The sequence below is a fragment of the Aphelocoma coerulescens genome, chromosome 21 (genome assembly GCF_041296385.1).
Source record: "Aphelocoma coerulescens isolate FSJ_1873_10779 chromosome 21, UR_Acoe_1.0, whole genome shotgun sequence".
NCBI lineage: Eukaryota > Metazoa > Chordata > Aves > Passeriformes > Corvidae > Aphelocoma > Aphelocoma coerulescens.
Window position 1 is genome coordinate 774,408 of NC_091034.1, and position 21,305 is coordinate 795,712.

Here is a 21,305-nt window from a genome sequence, read left to right on the forward strand (position 1 = left end):
ATCGGAGTAGTGGAATTGCTGTGTCAAGGTCATTTGTCTCCTAAGAAAATTGTTGGCTGCCTGTATTTTTCCTCGTGACACGGTTTTGTTTTAATTGTGCCTCTTTAATTGTGTCAGACTAATGATGTGCAGGGTGCTCTGGTTGAGAACACCTTTCTGTTTCTTCTGCTGCTGCTCTGTTGCTATAAAAAGGGTGATCCCATGGTAGGCTGCCCACACTGTGAGAGAGGAGTTTAAATGTAACCATGGAAAGTTTAAATGGCCTTTTCCCCCCTCCTAATGGCTTTTTCCCTCTTGGTGTCTCCCAACGATTGATTTTCCTGGCACATGGGAAGGGTGAAGGGTTGGATGTTGATTTTGCAGGAGGCAATGTTACTAAAGGTGGTCTTTTCCCACCAGCACTAACCTGTGTGCTCTGCTTTGCTTCTCTTCCAGATATGGACGTGTCGAAAGTGTCAAAATCCTCCCTAAGAGGGGGTCGGAAGGCGGAGTGGCAGCGTTTGTGGATTTTGTGGACATCAAAAGTGCGCAGAAGGCACACAACTCTGTCAACAAAATGGGAGATAGAGACCTACGGACGGATTATAATGAGCCAGGAACCATTCCCAGTGCTGCGCGGGGATTGGATGATACAGTTTCCATAGCATCTCGTAGTAGAGAGGTTTCTGGGTTCAGAGGAGGTGGTGGGGGGCCCACTTACGGCCCCCCACCATCACTTCATGCACGGGAAGGACGTTATGAGCGGAGACTTGATGGGTAAGTTCCAAGGTTTCTCTAGGCAGGTATTTTGTATTTGATATGGTGAGAAACACAAACTCGTATCTAGGGCCCCCAGATGGATTTAAAATTTTGGGAATTATCTATGTTTCCTATTTTGGGTTGGAAACAGAAGTGATTTCTATCCCAGTGGCTGGTACCTTGTGGATCCATAGAGGATGTGTCCTGCAGCTGGTTGGATATCTACCTACACTTGAAATAAGGTGGTTTTAAGATGGAAGATTTCCTTTGGCCAGCATCGATATTGGAGTTACTCTTTTCTAGAAGTAACGATCCCATTTCTTGGATAATATTAAGGCCTTGCTGGATGTATCCCTGCTGCCAGATGGAGCTATCTTACTCTACAACATGTGGTGAAGTTCTCTGTGGAGTATCTTCGGAATACTAGAACCTAGAATTCGGTGAAAGCTTGATGCCTAGCTCTCAGTTCTCACTATACGCAGCGGGTATGTTAATTGGATTGTCACCACAAAATTCGTAGTAGACTTTAATGATGCGGCCCCTTGGATTCTACAGACAACACTTAGCCATGGAAATAACGCTTGGATGGAGAAGACCGAAGGCAGCTTGTGATGGTTCCATTTTGGATCTACATCCTTTCCAAGTTATTGGGATTATTCTTTCTGATGGCATTGGCAAAAAGAGATGATGGACATTACTAAATTTTGGAAATTATAGTTTATTTTTTTTTAAAGCTGGGATAAGAACTACTGCCTTGAATTTATTGGATGGTATACAGTCAAGACGCCAGTAGCCATGGGGAGTGGATTACTATCTAGTCTCTTAAAAAGCTCTCTGCTGCTCCACATTAAACATACTTTAGCTTTAAGGACGTGGTGCTAATACCCGTTTGTGGATACACCAGTGAGAAGTGACTGGGCTGGATGGTTACCAAGGCGGCCAGAGGATGCCTGCTGGCAGCAGCGTGAGGGCCCTCGGGCCTCGGGGGATCTTCTACCAGCTGCTTGATTCAGACTTAGGGCTGGAAATTAAAATTATGGATCTATTTAAGTGCCTTCTGTCTCAAGAAAGAAGTCTGGGGGTTTCAGAGTTACGGTTTCAGTCTGGGACTACTTCCGTCCAGTGGAATTTTTTTTTTGTGTCTTGTCACTAAGATTTTTTTTTTCTTGTTGGTTCATCTAAAATATCATTTGACACCCTTGCCCATTAAGAAGGTGGATTACCCCTGTAAGAGGGGCCAAAATTGGGGAAGTTATGTTCACAATTCTCTCCCTAGATTTAATTGGGAATATAGGTCGTGTTTCCACACTTGGAAAAGGTTGGTATGTCCTGCCCTGTGTATATTAGCCCCTCTCCTAACCCAAGTCAAACCCTCTCTTTCCACTAACTCCAGTAGCACTTAGTACTAATAGATAAGTGAAGAAAGCACTGTAGCCAGTAGCTGTTCAGCTCTGCTTCCTCTGTCTGTCTTCTGTGTCCTTCTCACGGATAAGGATTTGTTCTTTCTGTCAGTTCTGTAGCAGTAACCTGCTAGAAAATACTGCTTTTTCTCTGACCTCATTAAATCAGCTCACTGATTAACACTTTGTAGGATGCTAAATGCAATCGTTTATAAAATTGTTGATCTTGGTCCTTCAAAAGGGGGCAAAAAGAACCAAAATAGAGACACATTTATGTGCCAGATCCAGAAATATCTTTCAAAATTCCATTGTTGCGAGCAAGAGGTAATGGAAATAGAAAGGCAACAATGAATTTCAAGCAGATGTAGAAGGTAATGACAGTCTCTTGCAGCGGTTAAGCAGTTTCTTACATATGATTTGAGAGAAAAAACGCAGGCAAAATGTGAGGAAGCTCTATAGAAAGCTTGATACGAGTTACAATTTAACAACAGAGAGTGAATATATTGAGAGGATTAAGGATCTAGTGATTCATTGGAGAAGAAATGGAAGGAACTTCCTGAGATGCCAATCAAAAAAAGATTCAAATCCCATTTTCAGTTTATAAAAGATCCCTGAAATATTGCTGCCATTTGAACTAGAGCTGTGATGCAGGAGAGGGGGAGGAGGAGGCACAAGGCAGAATTGGGTTATCAGGATTCAGGGGATTGAAGTGACTCATAACAGATTCTGAAGGAAGAAGCTAAGAGAGAAGGCTGAGAAAAAAAGGTTAAAATGTCCTTCATAAGATGGATAATTAATTTTTAAATTAACTTTGGCTACGCTGACATATTTAGAATTTTAGAAGTGTTTTTTAAATGTTAAACGTAACCATTCTGGATCTTCCATTTTGTGGATGTAACTAAGACGTACCGTCCTGGTACTTGTCTAAATCAGAATACTCAACTATTTGTAGTGTTCCTTTATCTGTCAGTTTTACTATCTCTTTATTTGAGAGATCACACTAACTCAGAGCATCACCGAGCCTTTCTCAATTTAAAATGTTCAGAATACTGAAACAAACGGGACTGTAGCTGCTGGAAAGCAGCAGCTTGTGCAGACAGAAATTCTGCGATGCAGCAACAGCAGCAATCGCAACAAAAACACTGCCTAAAAATTGGATTCCCAGTCCTTGTGTAGGGTTGTAGTATCTTGTGGGGACCTGCATCCTTGCAGTTCCAGCATTAGTAATGGAGATGTTTCTTCAGCATCCACAGCTTTTACAAGAAATGAATGTAGCAATCTGATCAAAGCAAAAATTCCCTCTAAGAGGGTGAAATATTTTAGAACAGCAACAAGAACCCCCCTAATTTTCTGGGAATTCTCTATGGGTTATGCCACCCCTTTTGAAAGCAGCTTCTTACCTCTGGGTCATGCTTTGCATGGAGGCTTTCATGGCTACAGCCCAATTTGTGATGCCATTTTTGCAGAAGGATAATTACAAGAGCTCCAGTAATTACCAAATTTTGAAAAAAAACTTCTGGAGCTCTTAAGCAAAAATGGAGAGAAAAAAAAGTTAATGATTATGTCCACAAACATGAAGTTTTTCTTGTTTACAGAATTTAAAAGAAAAAGAACAACCTGAATGAGGATTCTGCACTGGAAAGCAGAATTTTTCTCTTGTGCAGGCAAGTCGCTGGTCATGAAAGCCCCATATTGTGATTAAACAGAAATGATTGCTCAGCTTGATCGTATACAAATATAACTTTGGAGTCAAGTAAAATGTTTTGAAGTTTGTCAGTTGCTTGATAGGATATTGCTGGTTAGTGGAGAAGCAGTCGCAACAATAAGTCGTGCTGCCGTGAATGTTTGCATGATTTGCTTTTAGTTGTGCCTGCCCCTTTCTGATGCGATATTTTTCCCCCTTCCCAAATGCAGGGCTTCAGATAACAGGGAGCGTGCTTATGAACATAGTGCCTATGGACACCATGAGCGGGGGACGGGCGGATTTGATCGGACGAGACATTACGATCAGGATTACTATAGAGACCCTCGGGAGCGGACCTTACAACATGGGCTCTATTACACTTCTCGGAGCCGAAGTCCAAACCGTTTTGATGCTCACGACCCCCGATACGAACCTAGGGCCCGGGAGCAGTTTACATTGCCCAGTGTGGTACACAGGGATATCTACAGGGATGACATTACTCGGGAGGTACGAGGCAGAAGGCCGGAGCGGAACTACCAGCACAGCCGGAGCCGGTCGCCGCACTCGTCGCAGTCCAGGACGCAGTCCCCGCAGCGCCTGGCCAGCCAGGCCGCCCGGCCCGCCCGCTCCCCCAGCGGCAGCGGCTCCCGGAGCAGATCTTCCAGCAGCGACTCCCTCAGCAGCAGCAGCAGTACCAGCAGCGACAGGTAGGTCCCTGTGCCGTGGGCCGTGCGGGTCGTTTCCTGAGGTGCGAGCCTAAGGAGTTGTTCCGTGGCGAAGCTTTGTTCATTGACGTAGAAATAAACTGGAGTGAAATGTAAAAAGGCTCAGTTGGCACGAAGGGTTCCAAGGGGAACGCTGGTGCTGGTATTTGTTATTTTCCGTGGTGGATCCATGCAGCATCTGTAAGATGGTGGCTGGGCAGAGCAGGGATGTACAGACACAAGGCCTTGCTGCCTGTGTGCCTGGAGAATGGGGTCACTTTTATTTGCTTCAGCAAGAAAAAAAGCAAATTTTAAGGTCAGCTACTTTTTACAGGCCCTACTTCAATGTACTTTGGGAAATGATGAGTGGTATTGTTCTGTTTCTTCTTGGTCCCTGTCACTGCTGACATTCACAAGGTTGATTTGTCACCTTCCCATTTCTCCCCGCTGTCTCACAGCAAAAATTCTAGACTTGGAAGAATTAAAAGAAAATAATCCAAGTTTGCTATTCCTAGTAACACATTTCCCATGTCCTTGGTTCTGCAATAGGCTCTGTATTTACATGGCTTTATGAAATACCTAGGGGGAAGAAAAGAAGGTGTTAGGTAATCACTGATTTCTTTTAAGAATTTTTAAATTCATTAATTTCATGTGCCTCTCTGATATTTAGCCTTCTAAGAGTAAGTTCACCCTAAGAGTGGAAACCACGAAGCTACGGTTGCACCCATAAATGTTTTATGCTCTTTGGCGAAGAGCTCTGCTCTTTGGGAGGGTTTGCAGAGTTGGCAGCGTTTCCTCTGCATACCAGCTCTTTTCTAGAACTGAAAATATTCATTAAGTAAATAGTGTATCAGTAGAGTGTTCAATTTTACAAGGGCCTGGAATGACAGGACAAGGGGGAATGGCTCCCACTGCCAGAGGGCAGGGTCAAATGGGATATTGGGAAGGAATTCCTCCCTGTGAGGGTGGGGAGGCCCTGGCACAGGGTGCCCAGAGCAGCTGTGGCTGCCCCTGGATCTTTGGTGGTGTCCAAGGCCAGGCTGGACATTGGGGCTTGGAGAATCCTGGGACAGCGGAAGGTGTCCCTGCCATGGCAGGGGGTGGAATTAGATGAACTTGAAGGTCCCTCCCAACCTGTGGTTATCACTGTGAATGGAATTTTACCACTGGCAGAACTCTCTGACCAAGGGAATTATTCTCACAGAATCTTACCTTGAATGTTGAACCTTCTGGGAGGGTGAGATGGGCTGACACCCATGGAGAGTGTACAGAAGAGAAGATGAGGAAATCAGTTTCTCTCTTCTGATTGCTCCACCCCCTCATGTCTAAAGAATCATGCAAGGATTTAATTGACTTCTTTTAATTATTGTTTTCTCCTCATGGATTTAGAAATCCAGGTTCTGTCTCAGCTGGAGAGCAGGTGAAGATTTAAGACAACTTACAGGTTGCTTTAAGCACTTGTTTATTTCCAGCACCTCTCTCCATGAGAGCTTAATGCTTGAATAAAGACAACCCTTTGTCAAAGATTTTTCACACTTATTACAGCTCAGAAAAATCGGTGAGATTTCCAGAGGTCTCAAAAAAATCCTAGAGAAGATGGACTGAAAGGAGGAGGGCTGGTTACATTTAAGGTTTAATAAAAAAATCTGAAGCAGGGGAAGAAGAAAAAATCTCTACTGGTGCTTCTCTGCTCCTTGCAGAATGAGAAGGGCGTCCAAGAAACTTGTAGTATTTATAAAATGTCATTGTTGGGATGTCGAGGCGGGATGAAATCCTGTTCTGAATTTGAGAGGGCTAAATATGATCCCAGTGGAACCTAGTTTTAAGATTTAATGAGAAGAAAAGCAGTGTCTGCTGTGCTTGAGCATTTCATTTTCTTGGCAATTTCTAGTTGTAGTAATGGAAAAGTAGACGATACTCTGGGAGGAAATAAAACATTTTTTTCTTATTCATACAATAAAATCAAACTCAGTCGAGCAAGTAATGGAATCTGGTGGATTGTATATTTAATTTTGAAGGCTCAGAAAGGAGTTTTACATGTTTCTCAGCAATCAGTTAGATATTAATAAACATTTAACCCTCTCTTTACTTTGGGGAGCAAAACCCCAGCTGACCTTGAAGTCTTTCACAGCACACGTGTTTAATTTTCAACACACTTTGAATTTAGCCACGTAAATATGACGCCACTCATACACTGCTGGTGAGCCTTTCCCCTGGTTCGGTGCTCCCACTTGCTGTGTAATATATCCAGTTTTATTTGTCTGGAGAATAATTATTGCCTGCAATTTCCGTGGTAGTCTTAAGGATTTTAGCAAGCTGGAGATTCTCTTACGGCTTTTTATAAGTGGAAATGGCCAATTCTGCGACGCCATGGTGTTATTAAGGTCTTTATGACACTGAATTCTTCTGAAATTTAAGAACTTGGTCACTCAAGTCTCGTCCTGTTGGTCTCAGCTGGCTAAGTTGTGTTCCCTGCCCCGGGGAGTGTTTGGGACACACGGGGGGTGTTCAACACTTGTGGGAACTTTTGTTCCAGGCACTGTCCTTCCGGAGCTGTGAAAAAGCAGCAGAAAGGTAGTGAAGGAGAAGTTTGGGTTTCCTTGCTTGTGGTTTTCAAGAGCTGTGTGAAGTAATAACACTGATTAAACGGAGCTGATTTTTCTGGACAGTAACGTGAAAAACATGATCTGCAGATTGCTTAAAAATTAAAAAACTACCCAAAAAAGCCTTTATTTCATAAAGTGTTTATTGTGTTGGATCTCAACTAAACTTTGCTTTAAATTGCTATTTTGGGAGCCTTTGCAGGTAATGGAGCTGCAAGGGAATAATTTAGAAACTAAAACCAAAAAAAGAACACGTTAAAAATAACTGGTATTATCTAAAGCCAGGCTTTATTTGGGTTGTTTTGTGGCCTCTCAGAAGTTGCCTGCTGGGCTGAGGTGAGGAAGCTGGTGGATGTGGATGGTTCCTGCGTGGATTTGAGGAGGAATTTGTGTTTTGAAGTCTTCTTAATGTGAGATTGCTCATTCCTCACTCGTATTGTGGAAAAGGGTTGATGGAATTTTTTTGTCACCTTGAAAGAATAAAAAAGCCCTTAAAAAATGACAATTTGCCACCACTAGAAGACTCAGTTTCTCAGTTTTGGTGATTCAGACACGCACCACAAATGATACATTAGCAAACATATTTTCTGTACTGTGTCATGGAAGAAGTTGGCCATGGATGGAAGCTGGGTGATCCCATACGAAGCAAACCAGATTTTGTTTGTGCCCTGCCCAACCTCCTGGAAAAATCCCCCGTGTTTTTGGTTTGGTTGGTTGTTTTTTTTTTTGGTAGAAGAATCTCTTTTCTAGGCTGCTTGTCGAGGTGCTCTAATGCGCTAAAAATAATTTCTGGGCTTTTTGATTCAGTTTTGTAACGTCAAATGGCCTGACACGTCTCTTGCTGCTCCATGTGTTAGTGATTATTTTTAAAGCTTTGCTGCAGCAGTGTGCTGAACCACTCGGTGCTGAGAGTGGGGCATTTTGCTCCTAAAATCCTTGTTGGGATGGGGTTTGAATTCATTTACAAAAATCCAGGCAGAAGTGTTTGATTTCCTGTAAGGTGATGTCCAGGCTGTGGAAGCGTGAACACCCCATGTGTTCAATTTACAGATAAGCGACCTGAGATTTCCCTTGGCCTTTAATTTATTTTTTAAGAGTGCTTATTCAGTTGTCTGATGTGGAGGATGCTGGAGGATTTGCCAGTTAAATGAATAATTTCCTATAGCGTGTAATGTAGTCACCTTTAATTTATTTTTAAGAGTGTTTATTTGGTTGTCTCATCTCCAGGATGCTGGAGCTGGATGAATAATTAGTTAGATGACTATTTCCCTATAGCTTGTAATATGAAATAGATATTGTGAAATTAAAGGAGCATTTTCAGCTTAGATAAAACACTGGTTTTATTTTCACCAAGATCTAGGTGAACATAGTTATTCCAGTCTTGCTGAAATCAAGCAACGGGAAGAAGTTGCACATACAGATATTTGAAACGGAATTTTTTAAAATTCTGATAGCTGTATTTAAAGTTCTCATGACAAGAGGGCAAGGCATAAGGTAATTAGAGATTGGTTTTAATTTTAGATTTCTCTGTGATGAAATTCTTTCTGGAGCAAGGAATTACCATTGGAATGGAATACATGTGTGTCTTAATATTGAAATAAACTGATGAAAAACACTGCCAAGAGAATTTTAATTATGGGAAAAACAGGCTCCCTGAAACCTCCAGTGTATTTTATTTAGTCAGGGACTTTCTTACCCTGTTTCAACAACTGAAGTGAAAGTAGAAAAAAGTGAGTTTTAGTTTCATTACATAATGCAAACCTTTCTCTACCATTGTCTTCATCTTCTCCTTCCCGTGTCGTTTGCTGCCAGAAGTGATGAATCACTGACTTAGCTGGGATTTGGGATTTTGAGTGGGTTTGGAGATGCCTGTGCTGAGGACAGATCAAAAATCAGGAAAAATGAGGTTAAATGTACCTGTTTAATCTTTATTGAAGCATCTGTGAGATGGCTTTTGTCAAGGTTAAATAATTCCACATACATTGGTACTGTAGAGATGAGCTGAAAATTTTTAATCTATTCTGGTAGAACGACAGGGTTGAGCAGGCTCCTGTTTGTATGGGAAAAGAATTAGGCTAAGATTTATAAAAGAAAATTAAAGAATTTCTTAAGAGTAGGAAGCCTTTTCCATTACACAAAGGCAACAGTAAATCCCGTCAGAGTCAGGTGAAACACCTCATCTTTACCTTTTGTTCACACAAACCCATGTGCTGCTTTGATGTTCTCTCCGCGCGACAAAATGTGAATTAGGGAAAGGAAAATTAAAAAAAATGTGAATTAGGGAAAGGAAAATTAAAAAAAAAAAAAATCCACCTCAGATACTCGCAGGTTTTTGTGACCAACTGTCGAGCGTTTTCACTTTGTTCTTCCTTGTGTCTCTGCTCGTGTCAGCCTGTGCTGCTGCTCAGCTAAATATAACCGAGACCATCCTTTAAACGTGGCTTTTTTACCCTTGGGGACTGTATCGAGTTTCTTGAGATTGAGCACAGGCAGAAAGTTTTCAGATGGCTTGTGAGAGATTATAATACAGAAAACAAACCTTTATACTCGAGATATGCCGAAAAAGACGTACCTGTGCATGTGTAACCACATAAATAGATCCTTCTGTGGAAAAAAAAAAATAACGTGATGTATCAAACTTCTCCTCACGGATGGTGAAGAAATGGTGCCTCGGTGCCCTTGGGAGGGAGCGGCCGCAACCCGCTCGTCCCTCGGCCTCCCGCCCCGGCTGCTGACAGCCTGCATTACCTCAGCCCTGGACTCGGCAATAATCTATTAAAAATGTGCGTTGCATAATAAGATTTCTATCTCGCTCTGAAACCCCGCCGCTTTCTCTCGCCTCACAGCCGGCGGAGCGCGGTCGCCGCTGTAATGGCGGCACGGCCGCGGAGCCACCTCACCCGACTGTTTCGGTGAGGGTGGAAGCGGGTGTTTCTGAGGGAAAAGCGGGTGTTTCTGGGGGGAAGGCGGGTGTTTTGTGGGGGGAAAGCGGGTGTTCTGCCGTCGCGGTGCCCCAGCGGGCGGGGGGCGGTTGTTTGCACTGAGAACCGGTCTAAGCCGGCGGGAGCCGGCCGGGGCCGCCGCGCCGCCCCCGGGGCGGGGCCGCCCGGGCCCCGCGGAAAAACACCGCGATTGCCACAAAAAAAGCACTTAAAAAAAAAAATACAATCCCTCCCCCACCTTAGCACCGGAGCAGCTCTCGCTCCTGCGTGAAGGTTTTCCCTTCACGCAGCGCAGGGAAATGAAGCAGCAGCGCCTGTGTCAGAGCCTGCTCTGAGGGGAAAACTGCCCTCTCTCCCTCTCAACCTTCCAATTTTAGGTCCTTTATTTTTTTTTTAAACCTTAAATGCTCTGCTCGCTCTAGAAGTTAAGCACTGGTTTCCTCGCTGGAAGAATCAGCCCCAAAAATTCCCCCAAAAGGGCGATTTTGGAGCCTGCTCCAACATCCTAATACCACCAGTGCCGTGATTGGACGCAATTTCAAAAAAAGAAGAAATTCCATCGTTGTTGGCCCCTCTGGGAGAACCCATCCCCCATCTTACATATAAATAGGCAATAAAATACTTTGAAACGTTATAACCAAGAGGAGTTTTAATTTCTTTTTTATTTAGTACATAATTTTCTTGGCGTGAGCTGCCCAAAAAAGAGTGGACATTTGGCTGCAATTAATACCCCCACCCCCGCCGCACTCCCAGTAATAGTTGCTAATTGCTGGCTCTAAATGACAAAGCAATTAAGCCTCTTCCTAAATGTGCAGAAGTAGGTGTTTATCTAAATCTGGGCTGTCAGGCTTTGTTTCTGTGTCGAGTCACAGAAGCTCAACTGCTGCTTTCTCAAAGTGCATTTGATTCTTTGCAGGCAGAGAAAAATAAAATCTTTTTTCAAAATAATTTCAGGAATCAAATTAATTCAGGAATTTCTTAAAAATATGTGGTGGATGGGTAAAGTGGAAATTGCCCTAGAAAAACATTTCTATTTCATTAGTATGATAACTATTTTCAAACAACTTTATTGGTAATTTCAAATGACTTTATTGTTGTTAAAGAGATCATTATTATTTCAATGCTTTAAAGGTTTCTTGCAATGAGATCACAATCTTTTCTAGAGAATATGAGGATTTGTGGCAGCTGAATCCAGTCCCTCCTGTGAACTTGCCTTTTTCTCAGCTGGGGGAGGAAGATCTGGGTGTGTGGAAGTATGTGTGTTAAAAATGATATTTTTAAGACACCCCTGGACAGCTGCAGGTCTGTGGGAGTCGGTGTCTGGTGTGAGAATTGGTGATTTGATGTCTTCCTAACCTTCTTTTTTAGGAATGGTGGGAAAAACCTGAGCTATGTGGAAGGCACTGTTCCCACCAGCGTTGTGGGAGACTTTAGGCTGTTCCTTAAGTCCGTGGGAGCTGCTAAAAATTGCTGTTTTCCCGAAGGTCAGGTGCTGTTGGATTGGGTTTGACTTTGGGGTTGTGCATGCACGTATTAACAAAATGGTCACTTCTAATTGCGTTTTTAAGACTTTGATTTCCTTCCAAGTATTTTGCTTAATCATCTTGAGTAGGCTGAGGGAAGGAAAGAATTAGCTGAGGTCAGGGAAGTTGAAGCTGCCCGTGTAACTGCTCAGAGGCCGGTCTTAGTCTGAGGGATCCTGGAGGCAGGAAGAATTGTGCCTCGTGTTCTCTTTGTGCTGTACGCTGGGAGAGCAAGGGGAAACCAGCCCCGAGAAAGCCAAGGAAAACAGGGAAACGTGTGGTGCCATGGGCTGTGGTGGCTGCCTCCCTCTGCACAAGTCCAGATTCCTCTTCCTCTGGGAGACACACACAGCTCGGATGTGAATCATGGCTAAAATAGATTAGAGGGATCGTAGTCTGGAAGTGCTTATCTGCAGCAATGGTGGAGTCAGCTCAGATGGAGAGACAGACACCGCAGGCACCAGAGGTGGGGGAGAGGATCCCTGTCGTACAGACCTTTGGAATAAAGGGCAGTTTAATAATTTCTAATGAATATTCACATGGAGGGATGAATAGCAGAAGAGGAAGGCTGTATTGAATGCTTCCTGAAAAAATACCAGTCATTACAGTGATCAAAGGAAAAATCCAGGCACTGCCTGGGCTCAGCCATACGTGTTCCCATTAAAGCCTAGACAGCGCGTCCCTTTGGACTTGCAAATACAGTGATTTGTTGGTATTTTTTTTTTTTTTCCCAAAGAGGATGTTTCTGCTTCTGCCAGAGGTGTGGATGCAGGAGGAGAACCTTCCCTGTAAAACCTAAGGGCTGGGAGAGCAGGTCTCCTTGAGGCGTATCGCTGCGACTTGGGCATTAATCTTACAAACAACTTCAGGTGGAACACGTTGTAATTAAATAAGATCACGGGTGGGAATTAATAGTAAATAAGCCTTATTGGGGAAAAAATAAAAAATAGTATCATCCCCTAATCTTTGCCTATTGAGTTAACCGTGTACCTGATGCACTTAGCTTGGCCCTTACCGTCCTGGCATCGAGCACAGTCCGGCCGTAACGTCGCGAGCGCCGAAACCACTAATGATGGCATCAGGGGTTTAAGTGCAAAAGCTTCTTAGCAGGAGATTAGGGATCCCACTCCAGATCCTTACGGTCAGCTCGTAATGCCACTCGGAGAGGAGACGGCAGCGCAGCTCCGAGTGGAAAATCACAGGCTTGGGAGAGAGGTGAGGGCTTCGATGCGTTCTGTAGAGGAGGAAAAATTTATATGTGCTGGGACGTGGTCCAAATTTTTTAAAGTCTTGAAGGGAAGCTGAGTTTCCAAAAGGAGGAAGAAGGAGACGTGCACTGTGGAGATGCCATGTGAATAAAGTCTTTGCGTAATTATTCATTAAGTGCCTAATACAAGAACAAAAATAGCTTTGGCATTAAGAAACAGGACTTCTCTGTGCTCCCTCCTCACAAGAGGCCCGTAACAAAGGTAGGGGACCTGTTCCTTTCTTTCCTGGTTCTTCCAACCATGACTGCACTCTCCTGTCTGGAGAAGCGAGACGTGGAGCCTTTTAATTCCTTCTCTTTAAGAAATGTCTGGGCTTCAGTGCTCAGTTGCTTTATTTAGTTCAAAGCGATGGTTTTGGCTAGAAGACACTTGGAAATCCAGGGTGGCAGGAAAAGTACCTCTTGGAGAATCCTTTCTATGAGAGGGAAGTGGTTTTCAGGGCTGTATCCTCACTTCTTCCACGGTTGCGGGATGTTCTCTGCAGATGCCCAGAAATCATTGGTTTTATACCTGGGCAAAAATAAGAGAACCTCATCAAACCCTTTAAAAATCAAGAATAATTAAGATACATTTCCAGCAGATCCCGGTTCTAAGGGCATTCACGTATTTATTATCTTTCATCCATTTGAGAGCAGAGAGCTTTGCTGGTGTGGTGATGTGTGAAAGAAAGGCACTGTTCTCCTGAAAGTGAATTGCCAAGAATGCCCAGCCCCAGATCCCCGTGGACAAGTGATGCTGGGCTGGGCTGAGTGAGATGCAAAGTGTCCTACTTACTGTGGCTGCTACAGGTCTGACCTCCTTGGATCATCTGACACCTCCTTGGGTAAGAGGTTGCTGCAAGATCTCAAACCCTCAAATTATGTAAGATTTACACAGTTGCTTTGAAGTTGGTCCCTCCCTTCCATGTTTGTTTACTGGCTGGTGTGTCCTGTTGGATTGTGAAGGATGAATAGTCACAGAAAGGAAGCTGTCGGGTTAGTACAGATTTTCTATTCCTCTTCGTTTTCTAGACGCGCGCGGAGCTGTGCTTATCCCTGTTCCAGAGTCTGGGAATACGGCGAGGACATCCTGCGCCGGTCGGGGCTTTGCTGGGTGAAGTTTTCAGTTTGTTTGTTTTTGAGGTGGAGGGAAAGAGGAAAGGCTCGTTATGTTGCTAGAGGAGAAACAGAGATGGTATCTAACAGTCGTCTCAGGAGTTGATGTTGGGTTTGCTTTTCAGTATGCAATTTCCCTTGAACTTGGAGAAATCACGTGGAAAAAAGGAAGGTGCTTAATTAATCCTGTACATGTAGCTGCCATGGTTTGGGGGTTTGAAAGCACTGGCTCCCATAAGGAAAACACACAGGCTTTGCCTGTGGGAATTCCTTGGAGGACTTTTCTTCCGTCCCATTGTCTCCACTGTGCCAGAGGAAATGCCTTGCACTGCTCCTCCTTTCCCAGCTGCTGCCATGCGGGGTGGAGGTCAGGGCTGTACAGGCACTCGGTCCAGGGAGGTGTAAGGCATTTTCTTCTGGATTTTCCCCTACTTGTGCATTTTTTGTCACAAATTAAGTTCTCACCCGTGCTTTGCGATCCCCAGTCAGTGCGATGGAACTGGCCCAGGCTTTTGGGAAGAATCCCTGGACCTTCTGACCGTGTGTGGAGATGTAATCCTAACAAATTCCATGGAATTAAATTACAACAAGGTGCTTTTTCAGAAGTTACTCTTAAGTGGCAAACCCTGTCATGTGATACAAGTTTTGCTGGGTTGTGTTTTGGTTGGTTGTTTTGGTTTTTTTTTTTAGTTTCTAAGCCTGGCATTACTCTCCATAGTTGCTCAACAAAGTAAAATCATGTTCTCTCCCCCAGCCTACTGCAGAGCCACAATAGGTGCTGTGGCACTTTACCTGTTTCATACAGACATTTTCTTTTTGGTTTTATTTTCATTACTTCAGTGTTTTCTACCCATGTGAAAGCTCACAAAAAGTTCTACTTTTAGTTGTATTTTTATTTGCATGTGGGCAGCAAAATGAAGTAATTCCCAAATATAGTCCCAGCCAAGAGATCCATCTGTTCCCTGCATTTTTAAATGGCAAATTAATCCTTAGCATACAACTCATCAAATGTCTTCTCTCTATAATTTATGCTGCCTGAGATCACAGAAATGACATTTTTTTTCCCAGGCCTTCCATTTTAAGTAGTCCTTTACTCCAGAACAGCAGCTTCCATTCCGGTTTTACAGAGCTCTCCTGTGCTTCCTCCAGTCACTGTTGTTGGTCTAAAAAGGGGCATTAAAAAAAAAAAACCCTCCAAAATTATTTTTCCCTTCATCTCTTTGGAGTTTCTTTGAAAGGCTGTAGAAGATTCTATTAGAATCTTAGATCAGAAGGAGTATTTTATGATTCTAAGATGTAAGGGAATAGAAATTCTCTTTGAAAAACACCCTTGATAAATGGATTTATTTCGGATGGAGAACTAGGGTCACTCTGTCCATTTTAATTTGGGTTTCTCTCTTTGGACAATAGTCACCATTTTCAGAAGTACTAAACTTCCACGGTGTTATCTGCCATAAAGGGAATTTCTATATTAAGCTTTGCATGTTCCCAAATTTACTTAAGCAGCATTGTAGCTCAGCTGTGTATCTTGGCATGCCTTCCATTGCAACTCCCATCCCAGGAACAATTCTGTTTATAGGAGAGGATGCACCATTTCAGAACTGCTCCAAATCAGGAATTTCAACAAATGGTGTTTTGTGTATTGCTAAAAAAACCCAGTGCCTTCGGTTGGGAGGAGGCAGTGCATGCAAATAGTGCCTGGTTTGGTTTTTTAAGGCAAGGTGTGATGCTTTTCTAAAACATGAAGACAGAATTAATTCTATGGGGCTGTTTGCCGTGATCTTCGGCAGCTTTATGTTAAAAAATAACTGCAGTAACCTGGAGGTGAATCAGTGCTAGGGCTTTTTTTGTTCTAGCATATGTCTGAAAAAGGCTTTTTTTCTGAAAGATGCCCAGTGCTCAACACTTAGTCAATGCCAAATGGTTTTAAAATCGTATTTAGAAGTGTTTATTCCCAGGAATGCATTTGACAGGGCTCTTAAGGAAAAAGAGGTTGCTTTTTGCTCCTTGAGTAAAGTGTAGTAGCCTACTTGGATGCAGTGGTGGTTGCATTTTCAATGGCATTTCACTCTCCTGGCTCATAGGGAGCACTTGGAGTAGAGCTTGGCGTTTTTTCCTAGGATGCCGAGTAGGTCCCTTCATGAAAGCAGTGCTGTGGTTGAGGATATGGCCTTTAACTGTTGGGCTTGATGATCTTGGAGCTCCTTCCAGCATAAATGATGCTGTGTTGCTTTCTTGGTATTTTGAAAAGACTTGGCCACCCATGAGCTAGGAGATCAAACTCCTGAGCCTGTTCTCTCTGTGATTCACGGAATGACCTTGGGCGAAGCCCTTGGCCTCTTCATACCTTACTTTTCCATCTGCAGTGGATGTTAAGACAGCCTCGCATGAATCTTATACTAAAATACGGCTTTTGTCCAAAGATTTCATGTGCTCTGAGGTGTCAGTTGCAAAATACTAATTTAGATCATCAGCAGATAGGTGGCAAAAGCTCTTCCTTATAACACAATTATGCTGCTTTTGGCCAACTTTTGTCTGATCCATGCCTGGAGCAGCAGCTCTTCCTCAGGCATGTCCTGGCAGTGCTTGGAATAATTTGGCTGCAGCATGGCTGGAGGAGGTGGGAGTTCTGGGTGACCGCAGCAGCGCTTCTCACGAGGGATCTTGACCCAGGGCTTCCCTCCATGAAGGTGATGTTAAACAGAAGCTCATCATGCTCACCCATTCTCACACCCACCCTCTTTCTTCCCTCTTTGCATCGGTGGAAGTTTAATTGTGGGAAAGCAGAGCTGGAGAGCTGCTTTGTACTTCACCCTCAAGGCCTCGATGACTTTTATCTTTCCCTGTGCTGAGCTCTGTCACCGTGGCCGTTTGCTGAGAAAGCATTTCCTCTGGCTTCCCAGGGTTTCTTTTTGGAGCGTGAGCAATCCTGCTGTTTCCAGGAAGCATCCATGTTTCAAAAAGGCAGTGGCTGGGTAGGCAGGTAACTCCAGTTGCTCCCAAATTCAGCACCAAACCCATCCACGGCCAAGCCACTGGCCAGCGTGGGGAGCACAGGGATTGAGTAGCTTCTTCCCAGCAATGGGAAGCTGTTGTCAGTGCTGAGTCAGCTCTGCTCCAGAGATAGGCCAATGTGTTTGTAACCAACACTTTTTTTCCCTCAGATTAATGTTTTTAATTTTTGGCTGTACACAGTTCAGGGGCAGGGGGACATAGGTCAAGGAGAGAGGTGGCAACACTGACTGTGGGTTGGGCACAGTGTCCTCAGCCAGACAGGGATTAATATAAACATACATATTTTTAGCAATCATAATGGATTATTTAGTTGCAGGGGAGAATTAAAAGGAGCTCAAGGCTGTCTGGAAACTCTGAGGGCACATGGCTGCAGGGGAAGGTGGTTCTGGGGGAGGGAGCAGTCCTTCCTGAGAAACATCTCCATCTTCTCTGTGATTAATTTCAGACTTTCATCAAAGATCAGGTGTCAGACGTCAGGATAAAACAACTGACGTAAATATATTTATATATATTTATACATGGCCTGTCACAGAAATGCAAATGGAATGTTAATAAGTCACTCAGTTGACTTGGGATAAATATATGGTAAATAGTACTGGAGGCTGTGCCTTCAAAAACTTACTGGTCAGAGACTGAAATAAATACTGCAACAGTGTGTGTTAGTTGTCCACCCAAAGGACATGGAGTTGTCATGGTTGTGTTGCTTTCCCATGGCCTTTAAACATCATTTAATTTCATTTCTTTGGATTTAGGATTCCAGGCCAGCAGGAGATCATTGAAGTCTTCTCTCTGGGCGTGGTAAAGCAGAAAAAGTTAAGGGAAGGAGGATGTCCTTGTTTCATTAGTCTGCAGTATTTAATGATCTCTCTTCAGAGCTGTGAATGCTGGTTTTATCTGTTGCGTGCTTTCTACGGCTGTTTTTGTTTCCATGCAGCAGGTCTGGCCTTTCCCCTTTCTTGGTGGATTGTTTTATCATAGCTGAGTGCTGTTAAATACTGCAGTGTGACATGCACAAACCAAAGTTCCTTGGGTGGCAGGTTCTCAGCGGCTTGAACGGGTGCCAGGAATGTCACAGAATCGCGTCCCGGCGAGCTTTGCTCCGGAGGGGCCGAGGCCAGGGTGATGGGCACAGGGTAATTACACTGAGGGAATGTTTAGGTGGCTTTCTCTGCCTTTTCTCTTGTATCCATATTTCCGGTGGAAAGCCTTGTTTGGACACGGAGGAGCGGGGTTCAGGCTCTTTGTGGTTTGCCTGCGTGGGCTGAGCCCCTTCAGCACTCGCCTACAGTTGGTAGAATGCGGCGACGGCTCGTTGCCTCTTGATCTCTTCATGCAAACCAACCTCAGAGGTCGGAATGGGTTTTCTGACATCTTCAACTTCGGGTTCAACAACTCCTTTGAACAAGGGAAAAAACCCCGTATTTATTTCCGCAGGTGTGTGAAATGTTTTTTTTCCCATACAAATACCCTGGTGTGGGACGTGTCATGTGTACAGAACAACTGCCTGCTGCCGTCATGTGTACAGAATAACTTGCCTGCTGCTTGCTTGGATATTTAGGTCAGTGTTGGAATCAGCTCTGACAAGGAGTTGCTCACCATGTGCCCAAACCTCTGGAATTTTCGTTGTGGTTATTCCTGCCCATGGCAGGGTGTTGGAATGAGATGATCTCTAAGGTCTCTTCCAATCCTCTTCTGGGCTTCTATGATTCCTCTTTGAGTGTGGCAGAACAGCCACCTGGATTGTTGGATTAACAGGGTGATGTCAGGAGTTTTGTGGGAATGGGCTACTGCTGTTCTTAGGAAGGAGCGTGTGATTTGATGTGCATTTTTGACTTACGTGGGTGTAGAGAACAGGGGAAATTCCGGTTAAATACCTTCTTAGGTTCATGTAGTATTTAGCAGTAGGTCAGAAATACCAGTCTGCAATAGCCCCGTGCATATATTGCTCCAATATATCATTTTCCATCCAGAAGTCAAAGTGTTTCACAGGCAAAGATCTTTAATCCATTGCTAGAATGGAATACAGTGCATTTTTTAAGCTTTTATTTTGAGCAGTTGCCAAGAGGTTCTTCTGGGTGTTGGCTGGCAGTAATCAGGTCTTTTTAATTCTTTTTATTCCCAAACAACACATCAGTACATTCAGGAAACTCGGAGCAATTTTCTGGTGCTGTTTTCCCAGGTTGAAGAAATCTAACCAGCAGGTTTTCTCCAAAGCCTATAAAGTATCCCAAGGATTTGTGTCTTCTGGGTAGAGCTGATCATACAGCACTGTCACTGATGGTGTTTTGTGCATGGAGATCATCTGTGGTGACTTAACATGGATCTGGAAAGGGAGGGACAAGGAGAAAACTGAGGGTTCCTGGTTGCTTCCGTTCGGAGATGACTGTACGTTAACTTTGGATTTCCTGACCCGGCTTGGGAATCTGCTGCTGACATCAGCCGTGAGAACAACCCGCCGTCAGCGGGGATGGAGCCTGTCCTCAGTAGATCTTTCGAGGAGATAATCTTCACTCGGAGATTATTCTGACAGGGTGTTGAGTCGAGCTGAGCCAGGCAGAGTTCCTGATTTCAAGTTAATTTTGGCAGGGAAGAAGTGATCATTCTGCATATTTCCTGTAAAAAAAAAAAATCCTGGATACTTCACCAGGTCTGATGAAACAGTTTTTGAACTCAGCTGTAAAAAAAACAATTTAAAGTCATAATTTTTACTTTTTTCACAGCTGAAATTTGGCGTGAAAGATGCAGGGGTTTTTAACTGGTTTTAGGTGGCTTTGTTCTTGACTTGCTCCAGCGATCAGAGGTTAGAATCATGGAATGACAGAATCATGGAATAGTTTGGGTTGGAAGGGACTTTAAAGCTCATCTCATTCCACCGCCTGCCATGGGCAGGGACACCTTCCACTACCTCAGGTTGCTCCAAGCCCCATCCCACCTGGCCTTGGACACTTCCAGGGAATGGGCAGTCTTCAGCTTCTGTGGGCAACAACAGGTTGGTTTTGTTTTGCTTTTTTAAACCTGCATTGGCAGCTCAGCACCTGCAGCACGTTAAAGCTTCCCTCTGCTGTATCCTCCACGACGGCTGCCGTGTTTCCAGCCGTGTTTCCCGCTTTGTTTCCAGCTTTGTTTCCCTCCTGCTGCTCGCAGGGAGTCCCCAGCCTGCAGCTGACTCACTGCTCTCAAATCAATGGGCAGAAATGACAATTGTGCCACATTCTAAAATTGCAGGAGGGTGGAGGGCAGGTTGTGAGATCCCTTGATTCAGCACCACTGCCATTGACAGGAAGCAGCGGGTCTCCCGTTCCATCGGCGGGCTTGGAGTCTCTCTTTTATCTCCTTTTTGTGGGAACAAAGGACGGCTGGCTTTGTGTTCTTCGCTCAGTGCTTTCATTTCTCACACGTAAACCCAGCGTAACTTCATCGCCACTAGACCTGCAAACGTAATTGCCTGAAAATGAGAAATTTCTCTGGAAACGAGGAGTGGTTTGTGGGATACCAGGATTTGAAATGTCATCTTTGCGCTTAGAACTGAGCAAAGGAAAATTCTGTGTGCTAAATGAGCTGCAACGTACTGAGACCACGAATGGGGCTCCATCATCCTTGTGGGTCCCTTCCAACTCGGGATATTCTATGATTCTATGAAACCAGGTGTATTTGGGTCTGAACCCCATTGATGGATTCTTATGTGTTGAGTCTTTGGGAGTCAGCCCATGTGGTTAAGATTTAGACTGGATTATGAATAGATGTAATCTTGATTATTGGAAAATAGATACATAGATAAATACTGTAAGTTACAAATAGATTTTATCATGGTTGATGAAAAATGGGTACATAAATAGTGTGAGTAAGAACACACGTCCTTATATACTCATTGGTAATTATGGAATGCAGATAAATGTTTTAAAAGGGCTTGTAAACTACACCTGTAGTAAAGTGCATGTGTAAGAGGAAGATTTTTATGTCCACCCCTTGTTTAACTAAGAACAGTCTCTCTTATGGCTCCGTTTTTCCATCTGATTCTGCCGAGAGTAAAATGCAAAAATCGTTTTTCTTCAATGCTGTGATGCCATAGAGTGAAACTGATTTTAGAAGTATCTGGGCTGGACAAAATAGCATCTGAAATCCTGGTTAAATACTCAAATTCTCCCCCAGTGATCCCACGTTCCCGGGAGAAGTGCAGAGCACTGCGGAGGCTCGGGGGCCGGGATGTCGGAGGAGCCGTTCCCAGCTCCCTCCCGGCGCCGCGCGTGTGTTGTGACAGCTCAGGAGATTAGTTCTTCAGCGTGCTGGCATTCTGCTCCGCTGACTTTACAGGGATGTGGAAGAGCAGGTTTTCC

The 21,305-nt window shown here is 44.0% G+C and overlaps 1 protein-coding gene across 2 annotated transcripts in view; it reads left to right on the top strand.

The window, feature by feature from the left end:
- SPEN (spen family transcriptional repressor) overlaps positions 1-21,305 on the top strand; it is a 66,290-nt gene that overhangs the window by 17,728 nt on the left and 27,257 nt on the right. For both annotated transcript variants that reach the window (XM_069035080.1, XM_069035081.1), the window contains exons 2-3: positions 436-756; positions 4,053-4,529. In XM_069035080.1, the coding sequence (XP_068891181.1) occupies positions 436-756; positions 4,053-4,529 (798 nt within the window). The remainder of the gene's footprint in view (positions 1-435; positions 757-4,052; positions 4,530-21,305) is intronic.